General features: G+C 40.5%; 1 protein-coding gene across 8 annotated transcripts in view; it reads left to right on the top strand.

Annotated features, from left to right (window-relative positions):
* Positions 1-26,885, top strand: part of PIP5K1C (phosphatidylinositol-4-phosphate 5-kinase type 1 gamma) — a 1,117,364-nt gene that overhangs the window by 785,687 nt on the left and 304,792 nt on the right. For all 8 annotated transcript variants that reach the window (XM_044053870.1, XM_044053872.1, XM_044053871.1 and 5 more), the window contains one exon: positions 23,444-23,574. In XM_044053870.1, the coding sequence (XP_043909805.1) occupies positions 23,444-23,574 (131 nt within the window). The remainder of the gene's footprint in view (positions 1-23,443; positions 23,575-26,885) is intronic.

Below are 26,885 nucleotides of genomic sequence, written 5' to 3'. Positions count from 1 at the left end.
TGATGCCAGAGTATAGGCAAAGAGAAAGAGATAGGTGAATCCTAAGTGAAAGACTTGTTCTGGTAGAGTTTTAGTTGAATCTAGAACAGAACCTGGTGGTAAAAAGGGATAATTAATAGGGCATATAAAATATTGCAGAATAACTATATAAATCAATAGAGGAGGTAAGAAAACATAGAATAGATTAGGAAGAGAGATTGGGTATACAGTTGACAAGGAAACAATGGGTGGACATATGTGGGGTTCCCCAAATATGCAATAAAGACTAGAAGTTTTGAGATTTTGCTAGATAGCAAATGTTGGAAGTGTGATGCGGAAGAAAGAGGTAACTGGAAACTTATCTTTTGGGAATGTAATGAGCTGGCAGACATTTGGGTGAGCAAATGTGTATATATATCTAAGGAAAGGATTTTTTGAGCTGGGATATGTGATCTGAATTGCCTAGACAAAGTATGGCCTTGCTAAGTTTAATTCTGATGGCTTCCAAAAAAGCAATTACTAGGAAATAGAAATCAAAATCTAAACCAACTATATTTGAAGTAGCGAATATTGTAACAGAGATAAAAGAACTGAAAGTTGGATCTTTAGAAAAAGGAAATTTATGAGTACAATGTGTGCAGAATAATGTTAAGAGGAGAAGAGGTGAGTTTAAAGGGCAGCCAGGAATTGAACAATTTATTTAATGCTGGATTGAAGGTAATTGTACAGAACAATATATATGATGTGTAATGTTGGTAACTATGAACATGTTTATATGGTTTGTTTTCTTTTATATAAATGCATGTTGTCCTATGTCATAAGTGATAATTAAAAAAGGTGCTAAAATACCAAAAAAAAAATATTCCAATTTAAATTTTAAAATTTACATGAATAAATATGTATTGAGCACCCAGTTTATTACTCAGGCCATTCTAATGATTTGAATTTTGTTCCTAAACAAAACAGGGAATCCAAGTATAAACATGTTCAAGGCTCAGTTCGACACGTGGATAGGAACAGTGTCTTTGATCCAAATTTTTGTAGTCATTCAGTTAACGACTAAAGCTCATCACTGGTGAACAAAACTTACGAACAGTACTTTTCTACATTTGTGGCTTTATGTCCTATCTTTGCATTTTTTTGATTATCAGATACCTCTCCTCTGTCTGACCAAACAGTTATTCCTGAGCCCCAAGTTATGAAGTCGTCTTACTTTTTTTAGAGTGTCGTCAGAACTGCTTTCCAGTAGAGAGTTCGTCAGAATCTTGAATTCATACATTCTATGCGAATCATTCTGTAACATTACAGTCAAGTAAGCAGTGGAGAGGCTTTGTCTAGAGCAGAAGAGTAGACTGTCTGATCTCTTAAATAGTGACAGAAGATGGAAGCAGAGGCATTTGTTTTATTTCTTTATTTTATGGTAAGTGAGCCAGACCACAGCAGCTCCTTCTTCATGACAGTCACAATTAAAATAAATAAAAAAAACATAATGCAGAGCTATAAGCAAAAATATTGGATCAGCATGAAAGTGAGCAAAATGCTATTTTGTTTTACGATAGCAGCATGTTTACCAAGTATGGAAATCTACTTGAGCAAAAGCAGCAAAGTCTGTACACAGACTGCTCAGTTATGTTTCTGGTGTACATTGGAGTATATCAATCTTTTTTGCCCATTTCAAGTGAAAAGTGTTTCCAGCAGTAAACAGATAAACATGTATAAAAGTGTGTGATGACAATATAGACAGTATCCTGTGAAACAGCTGTATAAAGACAGTTTTCATTCTGAAGGTTCTTTTCCACTGAAAGAACTGCTTCTTGCTGAAAGTAAAACTACATATAAAGTTTTTCTTTCAGAAATCATTTCAAAGTTGCTATTCCTTTTCTAGGAGAGCCTGTTTTGCTAAAATATTTGACAAGGTGAGCATTTTAGGAGGAATAATAGCTTGTAGGCATGAGAAATCCATCCATCCATCCTCAACCCCTTTTCCCATTTTTGTACATGGGGTCGGGGTGTCACTTCAACAGTGACAATCATCTCAGGCCAAGGTTTACACTGCCGGGTGGCTAGCCCTGCCGTGGTGACTCATCCATACCACTCACTCACACCTATGGGCAATTTAGAGTATCCAGTCTACCTTCTGCATGTCTTTGGAATGTGGGAGGAAACTGGAGCACCCAGAGGAAACCCACGTGTCCTCAGAGAGGGCTTGCAGACTCCACACAGAAGGCATCCCAGAAGAGAATCGAACCGGAGAACCTCTTGCTGTGAGGTGATGACTCTAACTGCTTCACCACTGCGGCCACCCAGAAATGAGAAATATGGTAAGATTTTCTCCACACTAACCAGTGATCAAACATTCAGGGCAAGAGGGAGTGAATTTAAACTATAACTCCATTCTTTGCATGATATTATTCACGTTACTCTGTTAAAAATACATTTCAGATTTGTGTGAGTCATGCTGACCTTGTGAGCATGCATGTGATGGAAAACAAGTGTTGTAAGAAAAGTTCAATTTGGAAGTTTGTCATTTAGTGTATATACTGTTGTATTGCAGTAATAGGAAGGATGCTTCTGATTTTGTTTCCTTCATTCATTTTGTCTGCTTCCAGCTTATCTTGTACTTTGCTGCTGAATATTAGGAGGGCATAGTGTGGATTATAGGGAAGTAACATTGCGTAAAACTTAAAACTTAAAAAAAAAAAAAACTGTAACATACAAAACAAACACTGTGGCTTCAGTTCTACAAATACACATTTAAAAGTACACTTACCCCTGCTGTCTCAACCAAAAACCGGAGTTTCAAAACTACAGTTGAAGTAATATCAAGTAATCCCTCACCAATCAAAAACTTGAGAAAATAAGTTACTTGGTTACTTATTTTGTACCTCTGCTTTGTAATTTGTGTCTTTTGGCTTTTCCCGGTTAGGGGTCGCCACAGCGGAACTCCGGTCCGCTAATGATTGGCAGTAGAGTTTTACGTGCTGGCTTGCTGGGCCTAACGCACAAACTTCAACAAAGGAACACCCGTTCACGCATGTCGCCACACAGAAGACGCTCTAACTGAGAATCGAATGGGCAACGTCTAACTGTGAGGCGACAACACTACCGCAGCACCACCACCGCAGTTATATTCATTTAAAAATGCTACTAAATGTATTTCTTTTATTGAACAGTGATACCCCAAATCTGTATTTAATCAATTGGATATAAAGTATTGCATTTAAATATTAGTTATCCTCATTTTTGTTTAGTGGTACGTTCTTCTCTACTATAGCCAGGTATGTAATATCTGACACACAGTATTTGTATCCATCACAGTTGCCCTGGTGATGATCATGAAAGTGTGTGCTTAAAGGCCTTACTTCTGTTCTTGACATCCTGAACATGCTCTTAAGTTTTGTGCTTAAAATTTCAACATGTCAGACCAAAACACCACTTATTGTCATCTGAAGTATAGAATATCCCATAAACCACAAAAGTGCAAGTATATATACAGACAACTATCTTAATTTGATTTTAATGTTTTCTGTTGAATTACAACGTTCCTGCCATATGCATCATCCTGCAAATGTTACATTGTTAACACAGTGATGTACCTTTTTGAGAAAGAACTAACTTCTGCAGACTAAATTTATAAGAAAGCATTCTCCCAAATTAAGGGACTTGTTAAAAGAAAATGTAAACTTACTGGCTAACAGTCCTTGCAAAATGCCGTCTGCTAGTAAAATGTGCCAGCTGTCTGAAATAATCTGCATGAGTTTAGCTGAAAGTATATGCTGTCTGTACCCCAGCTGTACCCAAGCCCATAAAGCCCATTTGTTTCTCTAAAACAGACATCTCCATCACAGAGGCAAGAGTCATCCAGAGGTGCCATCACTCAAGCAGCCATGAAGGTTGCTTTATGCCCCTGCTTGCTTCCCCACCTCCAGTCTTGTACCACCGGAGGTGGGCACCCTCATCCCACAGTGCAAATGCATCTGGGTTAAATCCCAGACCTGGGCCCTATGGCATCCTTCCCGCCCTTTCCATGGATTAGGAACTACTGGGCAGCTGTCCCCCAGTCAGCAGGTTCACATAATTCTGGATGTGAGCAATGGGGATGTTTTTGCTAGCCTTAACCCAACCCCCACACAGCTGATTTGAGCATTGCATCTCCACAAGACACTCTGTGTCCTCACCCTGATATGTGCCCCCCCACCCCCAAGAGCTCTTATCACCAGTTTGGGCTACCTTGTTCATGTCCATTAGTTATAGCCACCAAAATCTTCAGAAGTACATCTGCACAGAGAAGCTTGGTAACCAGGGCCACTAACTCTCTTTCCTCAGGATGAATGAGCCAGTGAAAGCTGCTTATTTTGATCTGGATTGATGAGCCAGTGAAAGCTGCTTATTTTGATCCTCACTCCACCTGCCTCTAGCCACTGCTTGAAATCTGGTTGTCTGGGTTACAGTCAGGATTTTATCACTTTGTGACACAAAGCTGAGTAGTTGAGATGAAAAGTTGTAATACACTGTAAGAAAATACACTAGTTAACTAACAAAACTCACATTTGTATCACTATCTTTTGTAATTGATGTCATGGAGCTTAGTTGTTCAGTGTTGTCATATCTCTAGTCATCTTCCCCGGATACCTGCCAAATCAGAAATTTCCTATATCCCCCTTTAATAATACTCATTTTTTAACCAGGTAGTCCCATTGGACACACAGTCCCTTTTCAGGGGCTGCCTGGGAGAAATTTCTGGTTAAGTGACTTGCTTATGGTCACATACTAGGTAAGTGAGGGCTGTGGGAATCAGACCCTGTATCACAGGAACTGCAACAGCTCACAGACTTAACCCTCCTGGCATCTTGAGTATGTAATCTCAGAATTCAAGAACACATTTGGGATGTCAAAAATAAAAGTATGTTAAGTCTTTTAACCACATGTGACCTCAATTGTCTTCACAACAGCTGTTGTATGCATAAGTACTGTGTGATTGTGTACTCCTTATTTGGTTAGAGGGAAGTCTAGAAGTTAAAACTAAGCTGGAAGCAATTTTAATATTTAAATAGAATACTTTGCATCCAGGAGTTTTAAATACAGATCAGGATGGCATTACTTAGTAACTTACAAAGTGCACTTGACTGTTTTTGCTCAGTGTTAGAAAGCAGAAGTACAAACCACGAAAAAAACAGCACCAACTGAAATGAAAAACACAACCACTGTGGGTAAAGGAACACTGAATTTCTTACTGTCACAGATTTAGCGCTTTCATCCGCTCAATGTCAGGACTTCTTCAGAATAAAAACACAGCACATGCCAACATAGTCATGGCTTTTTGGGAAACCAATGTGTTATTCACATCAGAATTCAAGGATTGTTGGTGTCTGTATAGATGCTTTATAGATGACATCATAATTTTTTTGGGTGGATTCAGTTGACAGGTTGGATATATTTCTCAACTCCTCCAGTGATTTCTTGGAGTTCACCTTGACTGTGGATCTAGAAGTCAACTTCTTAGATGTAACCTTTACTAAGAATAGGGTTGACAAGAAATTTGAGACCAACTTACATAGGAAACCTTTTCATTCCAACTCCTATTTGCATTTCCAGAGCTGGCATCCCACTCATCAGAAAAAATCCATTGTTAAGGGGCAATGTGTGAGACTTGCCAGGATGGTGAGTGAAGATGTCCAGTTTTTGGTTGAATAAACTAAACTATTTGACATGTTCCACAGAAGAGGTTAACACCAAGATTTCTTAAATGAAATACTTGATGAAGTGAAGAGAAAGAGACAGGGTGGGTTTTACAGGCCCCTTTTGGGTTTCACTAGTACACCTACAGTTAGTCAGGATGTACATGACAAAGATAATGCTGATTACAACAAAGCTTTGGTTTTTGCCGTACAATGGACATTTCAGGGAAATTAAATTTGTTATTAAAACATTTTGGTCTATTTTCAAACATGACCCTGAGGTTGCCGGTAAATTAGGTGAAAGGCCATACATAGTATACAGGAAAGAGGCTTGTTTAAAAACTATGATTGAAAGGAGTTTGGGGAGTCCCAATAAAGATAAAATGAGTAAATGTGGACACTGCACACAATGTAAAGTCATATTGGAGGGGGCAGATGTTTTCATACATCGATATGGAATGATTAAGTTACAAAGGAAATTAAATTGTGACAGTAAGGGGGTGGTATATGCCACAGTCTGTAATGACTGTACCTGTTTTTATATAAGTAAGACCATCAGGCACTTCAGATATCGTGTTTATCAACATGGTTATGACATCAAGAAGAAGGACGAACGAAATGCACTTTTCAGACGTATCAAAATGTATCCTACACATTCCTTCAAATTCATTGTCATAGAAGGTGTGACCCAGGACCCTAGGGGGGCTCCCAATGACACCATTTTAGAATTCCTTGAGTTAAAGTGGCAACTTAGAGTTAATGCTGGGCGACATCCAGGACTGAATGATGTAATTTCTATCTCACGTTATTTAAAGATGAAATCTATGTTGGCATTATAGTTGACATGTCATTATTAATTAGTGTTCAGGTGTTTTATTTTGATGCATTGTTTTTCAGTATTGGCCATCAGCAGCAGGTAAGGGTGATAAAGGATAATGAGGGAAATGTACTCACAAGTGAGGAGAGTGTGTTGAGCAGATGGAAAGAATACTTTGAGGGGTTGATGAATGAAGATAATGAGAGGGAGAGAAGGTTGGATGATGTGCGGATAGTGAATCATGAAGTGCAGTGGACTAACAAGGAGGAAGTAAGGATAGCTATGAAGAGGATGAAGAATGGAAAGGCTGTTGGTCCAGATGACATACCTGTTGAAGCATGGAGGTGTTTAGGTGAAATGGCAGTGGAGTTTTTAACTACATTGTTTAATGAAATCTTAGAAAGTGAGAGGATGCCTGAGGAATGGAGAAAAAGTGTTTTGGTACCGTTTTTTAAGAATAAGGGTGATGTGCAGTGCTGTAGTACCTACAGAGGGATTAAATTGATCAGTCACAGCATGAAGTTATGGGAAAGAGTAGTGGAAGTTAGGTTAAGAAGGGAGGTGATGATTAGTGATCAGCAGTATGGTTTCATGCCAGGAAAGAGCACTACAGATGCGATGTTTGCTCTGAGAGTGTTGATGGAGAAGTACAGCGAAGGTCAGAAGGAGTTGCATTGTGTCTGTGGATTTAGAGAAAGCATACAACAGGGTGCCTAGAGAGGAGTTGTGGTATTGTATGAGGAAGTCGGGAGTGTCAGAGAAGTATGTAAGGGTGGTACAGGATATGTACGAGTAGTGTGACAGCGGTGAGGTCTGCGGTGGGAGTGACAGATGCGTTTAAGGTGGAGGTGGGATTACATCAAGGATCAGCTCTGAGCCCTTTCTTATTGGCAATGGTGATGGACAGGTTGACAGATGAGATCAGACGGGAGTCTCTGTGGACTATGATGTTTGCAGATGACATTGTGATCTGTAGTGAGAGTAGGGAACAGGTGGAGGAGACCATGGAGAGGTGGAGATATGCTCTAGAGAGAAGAGGAATGAAGGTCAGCAGAACTAAGACAGAATATATATGTGTGAATGAGAGGGAGGATAGAGGAATGGTGAGGATGCAGGGAGTAGAGGTGGCGAAGGTGGATGAGTTTAAATACTTGGGATCAACAGTTCAGAGTAATGGTGAGTGTGGAAGAGAGGTGAAGAAGAGAATACAGGCAGGATAGAGTGGGTGGAGAAGAGTATCAGGAGTGATTTGTGACAGACGAGTACCAGTAAGAGTGAAAGGGAAGGGTCTACAAGAGGGTAGTGAGACCAGCTATGTTATATGGGTTGGAGACCGTGGCATTGACAAAAAGGCAGGAGTCAGAGCTTGATGTGACAGACTTGAAGATGTTAAGATTTGCACTTGGTGTGACGAGGATGGACAGGATTAGGAATAAGTATATTAGAGGGTCAGCCCAGGTTGGAAGGTTTGGAGACAAAGCCAGTGAGGCAAGATCACATTGGTTTGGACATGTGCTGAGGAGGGATGCAGAGTATATTGGGAAAAAGATGCTAAGGATGAAGCTGCCAGGTAACAGGAAAAGAGGAAGGCCTAAGATAAGGTTTATGGATGTGGTGAGAGAGGTCATGCAGGTGGTTGGTGTGACAGAGCAAGATGCAGAGGACAGGAAGAAATGGAAACAGTTGATCTGCTGCGGGCGTCCCCTAACGGGAGCAGCCAAAAGAAGAAGTTTTTATTATTTTGTGAGTTGCATAATTGTTTTAGTTGAATGCATATTGCTTTAATTATTAATTGGGAATATGGGGTGTGTCTTTTGAGCTCTTTTTAGTGTTTGGGCTTGTGCTGTGTTTTTATTCTGAAGAAGTCCAGACAGTGAGTGGGCGAAAGCGCTAAATCTGTGACAGTAATAAATTCAGTGTTCCTTTACCCACAGTGGTTGTGTTTTTCATTTCAGAAACCAGAAATACAAAGTTAATTGCCAAGTTGTTTAATTATTATTAAACCTGTTGTACTTTAAATGGGAAATAACATTTTCTTGTTTTTTGATTGGTGAGGGGTTAACTGATGTCATTATTTAAATTGTGTTTTTGTAATGGCAGATTTTTAATCCCTTCAATGCAGTAAATGACATTTTCTCTTTTTTTTTCTTTTTTGATTAGTGAAGGGTTAACTAATGTCACTATCTAAACTGCATTTTTGTAATGCCTTGTATTTTTATCTCCTTGAAGGCTTTTTGTTGTGGCACCTGGGATTTAAGTACTTTATTTTAAGTTTATTTATGTCGATCTTCGGCTAGGGTGCCTTCTGTGCGGAGTCTGCATGTCCTCCCTGTGGTCACGTGGGTTTCCTCCGGGTGCTCCAGTTTCCTCCAACATCCCAAAGATATGTTGTAGGTGGATTTGATACTCTAAATTGGCCCTAGGCATGAGTGCGTGCATGTGTGTGCCTTCTGTGGAACGTTGGGTGCCGGGCTGGCAACTCGACACCGTAGAATTCCACTGCCAATCATGAGCGGACAGGTGATCTGCTGTGGTGACCCCTAACTGGGAAAAGCCAAGAGAAGAAGAAGATTTTAAGTTTATTTGTAGAAGTCATTTCTACTATTTTATATAGGGAAATGTCATCCCTGCTACAGCATTCAGTTAGTAATTCTGAGTGGCTACATAGTTTAAATGACTTGCTTTCAAACTGTACATTAACCTTTGTTTTATTTATCAGTAGCTTGTCTTCTTAATATACCATATCAACCCATATGTTTGCATTCAGCTTTACTCATTGTAATTTATTTAAAAGCTGTTGAAGTGCATTGTTTTATGCAGTAGACAAGCCTATCTTACAGTGATAAAAAGCATTAAGTAGTAGAAAAGCTTTGGATAGCATAAAGAGAAAGCATTTTCATATATTTAATCTTTCATATAGCCACATCAGTCCCCGGCCTCCCTGTCACTGATTAACCCCCTCGGTTGCTCTTTACTAGATAATATACTAAGGTAGCCTCACATTTTATCATGGAGCAAAGCCTTTTGGTTAATCAGGCAATAAGCGCTGGGGAGCTGAGTTCAGTCAGTCGGGTTAAAAGTTTTTACCTTTGCTGTGTGCTTGTGCGTGCGTTTGTGTGTGTGCGGGGGTATGCACATGTATGCATACATGATCGGTAAATCTGTAAATACTGTGTTGCAACTTCTCACAGTATTTGCAGTAACGCTAGGCAAGTTTATTTATTATGTCCTTCCACGATGCTGTGCATCACCTGTATCCTAGACATGTGTATGTCAAATAGGGGTTTTAAAGGAGACAGCTGAAAAACCCTCTCTACACTAGTGCCATGTTCTTTAGCCATTTGTGGGTTTCTGCCTTCAACAGTAGTAGTTTGTGCAACATCATATTGCAACTAGCTGTCTAGTGGCTAGACCATCTGGTATGAGTCAGTGGCTGCATTCAGGTATTTTTGCTAAAGTGATGAAATTTAGTCAAGCCCATTACCAAATAAAATTGGAAGTAGCTATGCACATTATCTAATAAATAAAATTGAAATAGCTATCTGCATTGTCTGTTAAGTCTGGCTCTGTGGTACACAGGGCTGGAGACCTGACTATACCCCAGGAAACTGTAGTCCAAGTAGTGGTCCCAGCACTTTTGGAGCCAGTCGTGGGGGAGAGGAGTTTGTTTCACTCACCTCCCCTGAAGGGGTAGTTGTATGCATTCATGGGCACACAGAGTTTATGCAGTTTTCTTGGTGGAGACAGGAGAAGCTACCACTCATGCTCTGGTGGGGAGAAGGCCTACCTAAAAGTAACACCTCTTGCAGAAGTTAGAGGATGTCCTCCTCAGTCATCCCATTGCATAGCCATCTGTGCTGATCACTCAAGTGCATGCAGGGAGAAGGCCATAAAGCAGAAAAACCTTGTTGTTTGGTGTTTTATCATGGTCTCTGGTTCATCACCGGTGTCTGTGTGGAGACCTACTTCCATTACCTCAAAATAAGGGTCACCTGAAGAATGTTTAGTCATTGCTGTAGAATACTTGTAAATCCTTAATTGTGATTTGCCCCAAAATTGGTAACTTCTGCATCAGTAAGTACTTGATGATTTTTTTGTCTAAGTACTATGTAAAATAAAAAATACTTCATCAGTAATCTTTAAAGAAGTCTTAAAGAACAAATGTGGCACAAAGAAGATCAAGATATAATTCGATACTCGCAGCAAAAGATTAACAAGCTTCGAATCACGTCCATGAGGATGCCAATAGTTTAGCAATCACATAATTCATCCTATTTAGTTCTTTCTTGCTGTCAGATTGTGTAAAGAATGCACACACACCCTTTTTTCAAGGCCTCACTGCTGATGCATAGGTTTCCCCTGGAAAAGTAGTTTCAGATTGTGCAAGTCACGCTTGCAGCACACTGTGTTCCTCTTCATGGTACTCTAAGCAAAGCTGAAATTGCATACTTTCTCTTCTGCTTTTCCTTTCTGATTCTGTATTTTTCAGAAACATTTATGAAATATTCTATTTGATGCCTTGATATATGTTTTGAATTGTACAAAGGTAGGAGTTGGAAACTGAAAATGGTAATTTGGTAACTGTTTGTTCTCTGGGTGTTTACAGATATGACCATGTTCGTGTCATATCCTAAAAGCCCATGTTTCCAGTTTCTGTTTACTAGATTCAGGACCAAGAATTTTTGATGTAGATAAAATTCCCATTTCTTCTAATGTTATTTTACGAATGCCTTCCTTTTCCATGTGCCATTGTAGAAGGTGATAATATCAGAAATCAAAGACAGCACTTAAAGATTGAGTCAGCTTTTTTCCTTCTTTCTTTGTTAGCTAGGAACAACCAGTAAAGGTTTGATTTTGCTAAGTGATTACTCCTGGTCACATAGGTGTCAAGTGAAGATTTGGGTAGTTTATTCACTTAATTCTGTGTGATGTGCTGTTTCTTTGTTTTTGACAAGTTAGATCACCAGGTTCCAGAACTTGGCACTCTATCCACTATCTCCTTTCGAAGTGGAGACTTCTGATTTAGGAGAGGGTATGCTAAATCTCACTGGATATTCACATCCCGACCCCACCCCCTGCCCAGAAAACCACAGTGACAAACTTCTCTAAAGCAAATTTCACATGCCTCAAAACCGAGGAGAAATCCTTCAAAGCCCCCGGGCCTGTGGAAAATACGGCCCAGACTGCAGAATCCTTTATAAACGCATTCTATGAACACCTTCAGGAATGCATGGATCATGCAATCCCAAATAAAACCAAGACCCAATCCTCCAAAGGCAGACGTCCTGTCTGGTGGACCCCAGCCATAAACAAACTATACAATAGAAGGAGGAAGCTACTACATGATAGAGCAAAATCCCAAAAAGGGAAGGCATCTCTGATCAGTATTAGCAAAAACTACGGTACTCATAAAATCGCCTAAGGCCAGCTTCAAGAGAAAAATTGCACAGGACACTAAGGATAATCACAAGGCTTTCTTTAGTTATGTTAGGAACCTGGGTGGGAATTCCCAGATATGCTCAGAATTAGTCCAAAATGACAAAAATACACCGAGCCCACAGATTGCCACCATGCTAGCTGACAGGGTCAGTGCAAACTTCTCCCCCCTGTCCCCACCAAAAGGGCAAATATCTATCTCAACAGAGTGCTGCCCCCCTGACATCTCAGATGCTCAGGTAAGGGCCGCCCTCTCCACAGCAAAAAACACAGCATCAATGGGACCAGATGGTGTCGCGGGCTGCGTCCTACATGAACTCCAAGAAGAGCTAAACCCAAACATAAAACTACTGTTCAATCTTAGCCTTACTACAGGATATGTACCCAAAGAGTGGCATATAGCAACAGTGGTCCCTCTCCACAAAGGTGGTGCCTCAACGGATCCTGGAAACTATCGCCCCTTAAGCCTGACTAGCTTGGTCTGCAAAGCTATGGAAAGGATCATCATGGACCTCATAAATAAAGATATTGGGGACCTACAGACACTGGATCCTACCCAGTTTGCCTTTGTTAAGGGCAGATCCTGCCTCTTAAACCTGGTCGATTTCTTTGAAACAGTCACCAAGGCCATTGACGCGGGGAAGGTGGTCCACACAGCCTACCTGGACCTCGCAAAAGCCTTCGATACAATACCCCACTCGGGCATTATAGATAAGCTCACCAGCTTAAATATAAACCCCTATGTCAGTAGATGGGTTGAAAACTGGCTCAAGGACAGAACCCACATGGTTAGAATTGCTGGAGCCATGTCAGACTCCAAACCAGTTACAAGTGGCGTCCCACAAGGCTCAGTCCTGGGACCACTCTTGTTCGGTATATATTTCTCGGCGGTACAGGCCAACACGGAAGGACTGTGGCTGACCAAGTTCGCAGATGACTGCAAACTGGGCACCATAATCAACTCTCCAGCCGACACAAGCATCCTCCAAAAGGGCCTCATAGAAACAGACAACTGGTGCCAGAGCCATGGCCTCAAGCTAAACGCCGAAAAGTGTGTAGTCATCCCCTTTGGCAAAAACAAAGTGCCCACAAATTACCACATAGGTGGTAATCCATTAAGTACAGAAGAAGTCATTAGGGAGCTGGGGACCCAAGTTGATAGCAATCTCTCATTTGACAACCACATGGCCAAAGTGGTTAGAAAAACATTTTATATAGCCCACCTAATCATGAAGGGATTCACATCTAGATCAGGGGAGGTCATCGTACCTCTTTACTCATCCCTCATCAGGCCCATAATTGAGTACAATGCCCCTTTTGGGATGTACCTTACCAGACACCTGCAGCAACTGGAAAGACCCCAAAAGTACCTCACCAAGAGGATCAAAGGGCTCAAACAGATGCCATATGCTGCCCGGTTAAAGAAACTCCAGCTCTACTTAGTGGCATACTGCCTGCTCAGAGGCGATCTGTGCCTGACGTATAAAGCCATGTCCAACCCGGAATTAATGGACATGCTGCACCTCAGAAAATCCAAATCCCATTGAGCTACGCGCTCGAGAGACTTGAACCTCAGCACTGAAATAAATAGGACATGCTGGAGGGACAGATTCATAACCCAGAGGCTCCCTTCACTCTGGAATAAAATCCCAGTCCATGTTAGGCAGAGTCCCACATTGACTCTCTTCAAGAGGAATCTTGATGAGTGGATGGGAGATTGTAGGTTTACCCCGGCTATCACTTCTGCGTCACTGTTAGAGGCACAGTATACTAACCTCAAAAAAAGGCATAGCAAAATTAATTTAAAATGGGTGGCGAAAGCCAAACACACTCTGGCTAGGCTTATAAATGCCCTAGGGCAGATAGCCTAGTATGAACCTATGAACCTATAAAACAGCTAAATCCCAAACTTTCAGGCTTAATACTGGACTGCTGAACTTGTTGAATTAGCACGAAACAGAATATCCAAAGGAGTTTGCAAAGTCATGCTAACTGTGTCAGAGAGTAATTTACCAAGAACATAATTTTGGTAAACTGGAAGCATTTGTCTTTTAGATTTCCTTTACCTGTAAAACAAGATATTAACTTGAACTGCATTCCCTCTGTCTTCCAATCAGTCTTAAGGATTTGATAGTGAAAGGTTATTTATTTATTTATATATGTATGTATGTATGTATGTATGTATGTATACACTTGTTAACTGGGTGTACTGGTCTGAGGTAGGACCCTGGCCAAAAGTAAGACAGAGAGTCACAATGTCGTGAGATAAAAGAATTAACGTCAAAGATGCAACAGTCAAAACATATGCTATAGCATGCAGTGATGCAAAGAAAAAAAGTAGCAGAACAGAATTGCCGCTGTGGTACGGCGGTAGCATTGTTACCTCACAGCAAGAGGTTCTCCCATTCGATTCTTGGCATGGCTTGGGAGTGCCTTCTGTGTGGAGTCTGCATGTCCTCCCCGTGGTTGGGCAGCATTCAAAAGACATGCATGCATAAATGGGCATGCCTTCATTGAAGGTTGGGCGTCGAGCTAGCACCTCAGCGTTTTGCAAAAATCTACTGCCAGTCATTAGCAGACTGGAGTTCCGCTGTGGCGACCCCTTACCGGGAAAAAGCCGAAAGACAAACAACAATAATTTGTTAGCAGTTGATCTACCATGTTTACAGTAATATATGAAGGAGTCAACAATGCAACACAGATAATATACACATTGAACAGTAATATATGAAATAGTAAACCATATAACACTCATAATTAATTGCAATTTCTATGAACTCAGTAGGAGGTTGATTAGAAGGTTAACATCCAAAGCAAAGAGTAAAAAGGTCACACAGACAAACCAGTTAGTAAAACCTGGAAGAAAAACCTAGACAAGTTAGAGTTTTCACTGTGTGATACCTTAAACGTCCTTTAATAGAGGCCCATGGGATATATGAAAATGAACCCTTAAGGAGATAGTGTTTCAGCAATATGGCATATGACTGTCTATTGTTTTTAACTTTTTCTTTTTAAGTCTTTGGGGATACATTCAGACCAATAAAGCCAAAACCCACTAGCTCTGGACATGCATGCTTCAGTCTTCTTATGACCTCATAAGCAGAGGATAAGTGGAATGTTTGGCTGTAGGTTAGAAACACAGGGTTTGTAACTCAGTTGATGTCCATAATCAAACTGAGTTGTCTGTGTGACCATTTTACACTTTGCTTTGGATGTTAGTTGGTATATTTTGCAGACCCCATAATGGTTATTGACATCAGTCTGGTTATAGACCCTGTATTTCAAAATTTATACCAAACATTCCACTTATACTGTGTTGTCGAGGTCATAAGAAGGCTGAAAATGGCATGTCCATAGTTAGTGGTGTTTGGCTTTATTGGTCTGAATGTATCCACAAAGACTTAAAAAAGAAAAATGTAAAAGTCATGGATGTTAATAAGCCATATTGCTGAAACACTTGATGTGCTTATGGGGTCATTTGCGTATATCCCATGGGCTTCTATTAAAGGAGGTTTAAGGTATCACACAGTGAAAACTCTAACGTGCCTATTTTGTTCTTGTAGGTTTTACTACTGTGTGTGTGTGTATATGTGTGTGTGTGTCTGTGTGTATGTATGTATATATATATATATATATATATATATATATATATATATATATATATGTCTGTGTGTCTGTGTGTGTGTATATATATATATATATATATATATATATATATATATATATATATTTATAATAATTTCAAAATACTGAAATTCCGAATTTCAGTATTTCTAAATCATAAAGTTGAAATCCATAATCCCGGAAGCACACAATCACAAACACATACACCACACAACACATACATCGTCCAACCCACACTACAACAAACAAAACACACAAAAACATAAAAACACAAACAAACAAACAAACCTACACTACATGCAAGCAGGGGGCAAGACCCTGCACCCCCCATGTGGGGGGGTTGCGCCCCCACACCCTCCCTACTTCTATATATATATTAACTCTGAGATCGCACAAACAGATACAAAAAGGAAACACACACCCACACATTTCACAGTCCCTTGCACACACACAAACATCCATCAACACATCCAACACTTACACACATAAACTCCCACACAAAACTCTTACAAAACACTCACTTACCTTCAATTGCACCTACATCCATACACGACATAAACCACGATACACTCCAACACCGCATGCCACATACCGTAAGACATAACCACAAATTTGAGATATTCGAATTTGCGATTATGCACTTTCATGATTTTGAGTCTTCGACGTTATGATTTCAAAATACTGAAATTCGGTATTTCAGTATTTCGAAATTATAAATTGAACCCATATATATATATATATATATATATATATATATATATATATATATATATATATAGATGTGTGTGTTTGTGTGTGTGTGTGTGTGTGTGTGTGTGTGTGTGTGTATATATATATATATATATATATATATCGGTTTAATGTAGTAATATTCTCTGCAGCTGTGCAGGTTTGACTCTCAAGTACCAATGTTACGTTTTTCTGGAGTTATTACAGATATAAGACAATGTAATGTCATCTGCTCTGTTTTTACAGCACTGGACATTCTCAACATTACTTGGACTTTCCTTAAGACAGGCTTAACCCCCATCTAAGGAGGCTGCCATCCAAATTGGCACAAAGATGTAGTAATGCAGTGCAGTATCTGTTATAAAATCATCCATTTTGCCAGTGGTACTGAATGTACATGAGCTTTGCCTTAAGCTGTCACCCCCCCCCCCCCCAAATTTTGATGTCCTGAAGTGTCTTGCAGCTGATTTTTATAACAAGCAGACCTTGGAGTGGATCAGACTTTAACAACATGGACATTACTAGGCAGCCAGTAAGTATGAACCTTGTCAGTGGACTGTTCTTGGCACGTAGTAATGGATCTCTGCATGCTTTCCGGTTGATCTGGGTTTGATTAAGCAGCGTGAATGAGCCAGTTGGGGCTGCTTAGAGGGTAGATGGAAAACGTGTCATGGAGGTGCATGTGCCATTAATGTATCATCAGTGAACAGCATAGATGCAGTGGGACTCATGCTCGCAACAAGGCAAGGCTGCCTGAGGGGCTACATCACCTGTGTAAGCAGTCCCACTCCTGCAGCACCTAAACAACATGCAGGAGAAGGGTGGGGCATGCATCAAAATTCCCCTTATGACTGCCTGTCAAATGACCACACTGTAAGTGGCTGTTAGATGAGTAGGACCGCATCAAACAGCAAGGTGGTTGTCAGGTGCTGCTCTGAAGTGTGAACCTAATTATCGCTGTCAAAAGGACAAACGCAGTGTCTGCACAGCTGTAGATGATCAGGAAATGAATCTTTCCCCATTCTGTAGCAAATCAGATTTCATTGGCAGTCAAAATGTTAGCATGAGCACAGCAGGCTGTATGCAGAAAAATGATGGTCAAATGGTACCACATTTAGATAGTGATAGACATCTTTTGGCCTGCTTGCACCTGTCCTGAAACTTGCTCTTCTCCTTCCTCAGGATGGCTTGCATCACCACTGGAGGAAGTATGTCATAGTGCAGTGCAACATTAGTTAAAAGATCAGTAAACAAAACTGGGTACCTGGAGTTTTTGGTTGAAATCCCCACCACCACCACACACTCGCACCAAGAGCTCTGATATTCTGCAATCTAATACAGGTCTCCCATGCCTTAGAAGCAGATTATGGAAAATATCCAGCAGAAACATAATGGGCATTACTAGGTAGTCAGCAAGCATGAAATATCAACAAGGACCACACACAAGGGTCACTGTAAACTGCAAACATTGACAGTGATGATTCACTAGTAAGCACCATTATAGAGGTGTGCAACAACAAAGTCTCATAGTCGGCTTTACCATCACTTTTCCTCATTGCCGATCTTCAGGGTAATGAATTCCAGGTGTGTGGAATTTGCCATGGCTTCCATGGGTAAATCCAATATCTTTTCTCATAGGTTCATAGGTGATTACTAGGCTAATGATGTTAGGGGGCCTTTTTAAGTCTAGCTGTGTTTCCCATATGTAGTAAAAGAACATCAAGGCATACTCACAGAATGTCTTTGAGTGCAAGAATTTCCATAACTGCATTTCCTGGCTGTGTCTTATCTTGTTTGCATGCTGTGCACATTTTGGTTATTTTGAAAGAGCAGTACCCTGCATATATGCTGTCTGATTAACGTTTCACGGCATCACTCAGTACTGCATATCGACCTATATGGAAGACTGCTTTACAAGCTCAGAATCTGCCAATACAACAGGGGCATATATAAATGCAGAGAGACAAAGTGCATAATAAAGTTTTGCATCCAGTACTTAGAGTGCTGGAAGTCGCTGTGAAAGTTACTTGAATCCATATATTTTGTCATACTACACAGTATGTGCGTATAACCAGATTTTGTTTCCTATGCATGAGAAATTCAGGGGGATGCTTAAAATTGATGTCTTAGCAGTATAGAACATATTCACATTTAGCTAATGAGATGAACTCATTTTTAATATTTGTAAGGTGTCTAAATTAGCCAACTTCAATGCTTCACTACTTTACTTTTTAATGTCTGAATGTGACATCAAATAGCAGTTAAGGGCTGACTACTGGCAGAAGAAGGGTTAACAAAAAGCTCATTGCACAAGCATTTTAAGTTTGAACTGTTAAGGAAGGCTGCTTTGATCTAAAATACCAACAGATATACAAAATAATTGCGGCATTTACAAATCTGTTTTGGAGGTATGCGTTAAGCTGCAGTCATTAAAATTTTCTGTAGTGATATGTGAACCAAATAATTTTTTTCCATGTACTGGAGCATACCCCTTGATCATGTTGTGAGGTAACACATCCAATCGCAGATGGTCTTAAACAGAAACATACAGCAATTGAACAATATAATTTGTTTGACATACTCAGAAACTATAATATAGATTCAAGAACAATTTTATTAATTTATTGTATTAAGTAGTAGATTGGTTACCTGATTGTATGATACTTTTTGATGAAGCAGCTGTAGCTTGCCCTCTTTCGGTTCTCAAACTGTGATGTCATTAGTGCTTAAAAGTTGCCATAGTTTAGCAACCTGTTTAGTAACAATATAGTATAACACACGGTAAGTTGTACTTCATTGTTTTTTTTTTTCACATAGACCAAAGGAGAGTGTCTTGATTAGCAGTTGGATTCACAAACCTGCAATGTCTTGTGTACACATGATGGATGTTTTTTTTTTTTTTTTGTATATTGTACTGCTATGCATGCAGTTAATGAGCTATGAGCACAGTCACAAGTAACACACTAAGAGTCATGTCATGCTTAGTGAAATGCTTGAATATATTTGGCATTCTCTGCATCCAACATAAATGTAATGTAGTCAGCTAGTCATTGCATAAAATAATTTACCTAGGGTCACATCATGGCAACCTATGTCCAGCAGTACTTATTTCTGTGATATGTTCAAGAATTTCCCAGTGCTCATTAAAAGACAAAGACACACACATAAATGGAGGCAGAGAGAGATTTATAGTTTTATATTTGGGGAACCGAAGGATAAAACATGTGACACTATGGGGCGCACAGAGTAACAAGTTGTTTGTTTTGAGTGCTTATGGGTGGTGTGATAGCTTTGCAAAAAACTGAACATAGATTAAGGATGTACAGTAATCATAAGCTTAGATAAGTAAACGGGGAGGACATTGCACAGAGTGATTAGACTTTACACATTCATCGGGAAGCCTTATACATTTCAATAGAAGTGCACACAGTTGTTACGCTATGTGCTAACCAGTGACTGAACAGACAGACCTCATTTAAAACAGTGGATTTGAATGTGGTGGCTTTGAGTCATGCAACGTGCAGAAATGCACATACTGTCTCATTTGTATGTCTTTTCCACAGTGTTTGTTTGCAGGTCTACACAAGTGTTCCCTGCTGTGCAGTAATGGATCACATGGTCTGGAAAATGTAAACCTGGCATGGTTCTTATTACTCAGTCATATGTTTACGCACCATCATTGTTTCATTTTTGCTCATTTATTTATTTATTTTCATTTTGATGGCCGGGGAGGTCAACTGGGCTCAAGGAGCCCGTTTTCAGTGGAGGCCCGGGGAGAAAAGCTCCACAAAACATAGCAGACAAAGTAACAATTAAACAATTAGGGAAAATGATGTAGTAAAACATAAGCACAGTAGAATATCAACATAGTATTGTATACAGTGCATATTTACATGTAAATACATTTAGAAGTCAATAATACAGAGTCACCAATGACAGAGTTATCTGTTATCGTAATATTCAAAGACCTGTACCAATAATACTTTTAATTTATTCACTGAGCCAATTGTGCAAGAGCAGTAGGGTTGCCACCTTTTCAGATGGCCAAAGAGGGACAATTGTGGTACAAACATCAGATTTTGTAGGCCAAAACATACCCACGGCCAGTACAAGGGACAGAACTTCACTTTTTTGCCTAAATAAAAGCTTATTCTTGTAGCATTTTAGTTGCTTATTCTGTTTCTTATAACATTTAGGTGTTTCAGATACAGAATAACTGTTTTATGCAACTATTACATAAAATAAAGGAAATAATTTTGCCCTAATATTTCAGGACAGTTGCTATTCTTACAATATTTTTGCAGGACACAACTTCCCAAAGAGGGACTGTCCCTCGCAAAGTGGGACAGGTGATAACCCTAAAGAGCAGAAAAGTTAGGGTAGTAATGTTCAGTAGTTTTCCTGTGTCTTTTTACATAGTCTGTAGCCATATATACATAATGAAACTGCATATACCTATGTCTGGCCACCAACTGTACACAACGGTAAGTGGAGCATTCTTTTATGTGATAATTTCTTTTTGGAGCTGTATCTTTTGTAAGGTTGCCTTTCAGCTTGGACAGCTATATCTTAATGCTGGAACACATGGTTTACCTTCCTCTGTACTGGCTGGGTGCCTCGTAGCCCATCAGTAGCTAGCTGCATCTGCATGGTAGTGCCTTACTAGGTGATGGCCATATTTTTAGTGTAGCTGCTCTGTTCATACAGACTGCTTCATTTGCATATGAATTCATATGCATATTAGCCACTGTAGTCAGAAAGTCCTTCTGTGTGGCACATCTCATTACTAAGGGTTTTGCATCCAGGAAGAAAAAGGTCATTGTCTCCCTCTACTCTTCCCTCATTAGGCCAATCATCTAGTACAATGCCCCATTTGGTATTTACCTCACTAGACACCTGCAACAACTGGAGAGGCTGCAAAAGTACCCCCCAAAGAGGATTCCAGGCCTTAAATACTTGTCCTATATGGAAAGACTTCAAAAACTCCAACTATTCTGTCTCATATCGCCTACTTAGAGGCAATGTCTGCTTGACTTACACTTGACTTTACCCAGCTGTGTTAGAAATGCTACATTTAAAGAAATCCCAGTGTCTCCATACCACATGCTCCAAAGACCTCACCCTCATTACCACAATCAACAGAACATGCTGGAGGGACAGGTTCATAACCCCGAGACTGCCCATGCTATGGAATAGACTTCCCATACGTGTCAAACAGAGCACCTCAATGGCCCTCTTCAAGAGAAATCTTGATGAGTGGATGGGAAATAGAAAATTCACCCCGGGATCACTCCAGTGGCTCTACTCAACAGAGGCACTGGGAACTAAGGTCAGGTGGCACAATGTCAGGGTAATCCTATGAGCTAGGCTTGTAAAGGCTCCAGGGCCATTAGCCTAGTACACACCTATGAACCAAAGTGAAAGTCAAACCTTGTACCTTGTGTCTGTGAGGTAAATACCTTAGCCATTATGCCAGCCCCAACCTCTTTTGGCATTTCTTACCAAACAGAGTCCATGTTGGCTATGACCAGAAGCATAGGAGCACAAAAAGGTGACATTATTTAGCACGGGGTACCATGGACATGAACATGTAGATAATATATAAAAGCACATGAGAATTAATCAGTGCAACTGGCCCCATGTCATGGAACATTAAAGCCCTGACTGTAACCCAACCAACCCAGATAATAGGGGCCTTTAGAGAGAGGTGGGAGTGAGCAGTCTCTTACCTCTTGCTCATCTTGAAGGGAATGGTGCTGGCATAGTGCTTTACAGTACTGACCCCAAGCAGAGTCAGAGGTAAGTTATAGCAGCATGAGTTATTTGGATGTGAGTGCTGATTAGCCAAACAGAAATTTGTGCATTAGCTGGGTTCAGGCACAAAATCCATAGTAAGCATGAGCCAATGAGTTGGTACCGAGGTCCCTCTTTGGCACTGTGCCTATTAGGGCTGTTGAGGTGGGGTTAAGGCTAATTAGCACCCCATATGACTGCTAGGGCGATTAGTGATGCTTCTAACAGTTCGCTGTCACAACTGGTGCAGGAATCAGAGGCACATGTCTGCCTTGAACCTGGAATGCCTGGAAATGATGAGGGATGATCATCAGCACTCAGAGGAAATTAAAAATGAGGAAAAATGAATTTGTGCAAACTCAGTTAATCTTCTGCAGTGTCTGAAGACTGCTACTAAAGCCTAGTGACTGAAAAACTTGTGTGAAAGTAACACATCTTGCCACTGTAGGCCAAGAATTATGTACTTTTGGGGTAGCACTGAAAAAATGTCTGTACTACACTGGAGACTGTAGAGGTACACTTAAAGTGAGGACATCCATAGGATAGAAGGAGCCACAATGTTGGGTAGATGCGCCAGGTGCTTAATTCAGAGTCTCAAGGAGAAAGGTTAGCTAGCGTGAAAACAGAACCGCACCAAACATTCCAATATCTAGGTAGAAACAGTGATGTGAGAAAACTGTAGCCTGAAACAGCCATCCATAACAAAATTTAGAGAACACCACCAAGCAAAGTATGCATTATTGTAAAGATTCTGGAAAACATACACTCTGCTGCATTTTAATTTTACTCCAGAAGCTTGTTTCAAGTTGATACTGTCACAATACTTCTACTTAAGTAGACTACACCTGAAAACATACAAAGAATTAAATGTCTATACCCATTTGTACACTAGTGTTTTCCACCTAATGCAGGGGTGCTTTGTAATGTCTCTATATCCATCCATTCATCCATCCTCAACCTCTTTTCCCATTTTGCACATGGGGCCGGGGTGTCACTTCAACAGTGACAGTCATCTCAAGCCAAGGTTTACACCACTGGGTGGCTAGCCCTGCCATCTCTATAGCCATATTTATACTATTGCTTGCCATCCAAAGACGTTATTTCTCTGTGAATTTTTTACAGTAATTTTAGTGCTTACCATATACATACAGGAATGTTTTATGAGGCCTCCACACCCATCTGTGCCCTACCTAGCAGCTGCTTTATTTGCATGTATGGTTTGCAAAGTTTATTCTTTCAGTGTATTTTTTCAGCTGTATGTTCTGTGACTGTGGCTCACCCTTAGGTCATTATTGGTATCTTCACAGTGGCACTAGGATTGTCATATTTTAACAGTAATGAGAACATCTCAGTTTTGGGTATTCATGCAGTGTAATTTTTATTCCAGACAACATCATCTGCTCTGAAGGGAGCCATTCAGCTGGGAATTGGGTACACAGTTGGAAACCTCAGCTCTAAACCAGAGAGGGATGTGCTTATGCAAGATTTCTATGTGGTTGAAAGCATTTTCTTTCCCAGGTGAGTGTTTCACCTTACAATTGTCTTTGCTCATTCTTCTGATGCCTGATCCCTTCTGTCAGCCATACTGCATTCGTAATGAGGATTTGTGGCATTGCACTACACTATTTCTCCAGCAACAAAGCTCTGCTAGTAATTGTCCCATCCAAAGGCTGTGATTTGTAATCAGTAGTCATCTCGGTGCAAGGTGGTGGTTATTTTTCAGAAAGTGGCAGTAAAGCATGGACCTTCATCACTAACTTGGATTTTGTATTTGGATAACTCCAGCACTCTTACTGAATGATCGGCTTAAAATGTTTCCATACATAAAAATGGAGCTTGAACTCTACATTTGATAAACAGAATTTTGTTTTGCATTGTCTTAATATCATCATTCTCTTTTGCAAGAGTTTTAATCTGTGAATGTTGAACCACGCACTGAGCTTCACATTCTGTTTACAGTATACATGACAATTGCTCTTGTGTGCACAACTTGCACTACTTTGACCTGGTTTTGCTAACCTCTGTGGGTATTTCCAATCATGTATATTTGTATTTTGCATGCATAGTTTTATATGTTGCATGTGTATATTTTATACAGATTACTTATATGCTGTTTTTTTGTGTGGTATTTACTAAACCTTTCAATCAATAGGTGAATATATTCTGTGTTGTACTTGATATCCATTTTTACCTGTGTTAGCTTATGTGTGAGCACATTATATTGAAAAAATTCCGTTTGCTGATGAAACTTTCTTTCAGCCCTTTACGTTGAAGTTTAATAGTAACTAAGAGTTTAATAGTAACTCCAAGATCTCTAAACTGTGGAGGTAGCAACATTAACATCTCTTGCAAGCAGACTTTCTGTTGTCATATTGTATAGGCATCAAGCAATTGCTGTATTCTTTAATGCATCTGTCATAAAACAGTGTGTGAAATTAGAAGCCCAGAAATATCCATATAACTGTTTCTAAACATATTAAAGGACAGGTGCATCACAAAGCTGAAAAATGTTAGATACATTGAGCAATTCTGCAGCATTAATGTTCCTCTATTATTCTAAGGGGTTAGTATTTCCTAATTTTCTGTACCCCAAAATGGACAAATGTGAGAGACATGCTGATGTGTTTTCACTTTACAGTCAAAGTTTTTGCCTTCCTAATATAATTTGGGGATAAAAGTGTACTCTGGTGAGAAAAACATTTACTGTGGTTCTGTCTCTCCATTAGCTATTAGCGAGAGCACTGTAATTTTTTCCTTTTTGACAGTGTCAGAGGAGCATTTTTTATTTTAGTTATGCTGTTTGATTTTAGTAAGATGCCTTCTCTTGCAGAGCATTTAAAGGCAAGGTTAAATATACATCTTGAAACAGTGTATGTGTGTGTGTGTGTGTGGTCTTTTTCTTCAAGCTATCGCTCTGTCTTCTTGCTTATTCTGGAGGTGACAAGCTGAGTAGAGAAGGTCATAATTCTCTCTGTCACTATTAGCAGTTCTTGTCTCTTCTTGCAGGACTCACAAGTGTTACAAGGAGAGCTAACCAAGGCGATTGACGAGGGGAAGGTGGTCCACACAGCCTACCTGGACCTCGCTAAAGCCTTCGATACAATACCCCACTCGGGCATTATAGATAAGCTCACCAGCTTAAATATAAACCCCTATGTCACTAGATGGATTGCAAACTGGCTCAAGGACAGAACCCACATGGTTAGAATTGCTGGAGCCATGTCAGACTCCAAACTAGTTACAAGTGGTGTCCCACAAGGCTCAGTCCTGGGACCTCTCTTGTTCGGTATATATTTCTCGGAGGTACAGGCCAACACGGAAGGACTGTGGCTGACCAAGTTCGCAGATGACTGCAAACTGGGCGCCATAATCGACTCTCCAGCCGACACAAGCATCCTCCAAAAGGGCCTCATAGAAACAGACAACTGGTGCCAGAGCCATGGCCTCAAGCTAAATGCCAAAATGTGTATAGTCATCCCCTTTGGCAAAAACAAAGTGCCCACAAATTACCTCATAGGTGGTAATCCATTAAGTACAGAAGAAGTAATTAGGGACCTGGGGACCCAAGTTGATAGCAATCTCTCATTTGACAACCACGTTGCCAAAGTGGTTAGAAAAACATTTTATATAGCCCACCTAATCATGAAGGGATTCACATCTAGATCAGGGGAGGTCATCGTGCCTCTTTACTCAGCCCTCATCAGGCCCATAATTGAGTACAATGCCCGTTTTGGGCTGTACCTTACCAGACACCTGCAGCAACTGGAAAGACCCCAAAAGTACCTCACCAAGAGGATCAAAGGGCTCAAACAGATGCCATATGTTGCCCGGTTAAAGAAACTCCAGCTCTACTCAGTGGTATACCGCCTGTTCAGAGGCGATCTGTGCCTGACGTATAAAGCCATGTCCAACCCGGAATTAATGGACATGCTGCACCTCAGAAAATCCAAATCCCATCGAGCCACGCTCGAGAGACTTGAACCTCAGCACTGAAATAAATAGGACATGCTGGAGGGACAGATTCATAACCCAGAGGCTCCCTTCACTCAGGAATAAAATCCCAGTCCAGGTTAGGCAGAGTCCCTCATTGACTCTCTTCAAGAGGAATCTTGATGAGTGGATGGGAGATCATAGGTTTACCCCGGGTATCACTTCTGTGTCACTGTTAGACAGAGGCACAGTATACTAACCTCTAAAAAGGGCATAGCAAAATAAATTTAAAATGGGTGGCGAAAGCCAAACACATTCTGGCTAGGCTTATAAATGCCCTAGGGCAGATAGCCTAATATGAACCTATGAACCTATAATAAATACAATTTCCCCAGTATGCATAGGAGTTTTCCCACAGCCTTTTTCAGTGGCTGTACATGATGTACCTCCCAGAGGAGTTGCCCCCAAAGCATCATCACTAAGTGCCCAAACTGCCTCAACTGGCTCCAGTTAAAGGAGCGCAACATCTGAGATGTTAGATCATTTATGTCACTGATAGAGAGACAGAGAGAGACTCTCTTGAAAGGGAATCTTTGTTCTGTTACTTGCTGTTATGATGCCATTCTCTGGGTCACATCCCAGGGTTCATGGCCATAACTGAGGCTGGGGCATAAAGTGACCTTTTCCTCAGTGATTTAGCTTTCAATTCACTGCCACAGCCTGGCACAACACTTGCAGCACTGCTGGCACTGATGTTAAGTTGTCAATCTCGCCTTCATTCTTGCTTGATGGGTTCGGAGCCGATCCTCGGCTCCGACTCGGCACTTGCTAAGCTCGAGAGTCACTTTTACCAGCTCGAGGCAGCCCCATATCCCATGATGCAAGGCGTACCCAGATCG

The sequence above is a fragment of the Protopterus annectens genome, chromosome 13.part0, assembly GCF_019279795.1.
Source record: "Protopterus annectens isolate FY-2018-M chromosome 13.part0, PAN1.0, whole genome shotgun sequence".
NCBI classification, from domain to species: domain Eukaryota; kingdom Metazoa; phylum Chordata; order Ceratodontiformes; family Protopteridae; genus Protopterus; species Protopterus annectens.
This window is presented reverse-complemented; position numbering and strand designations above follow the sequence as displayed.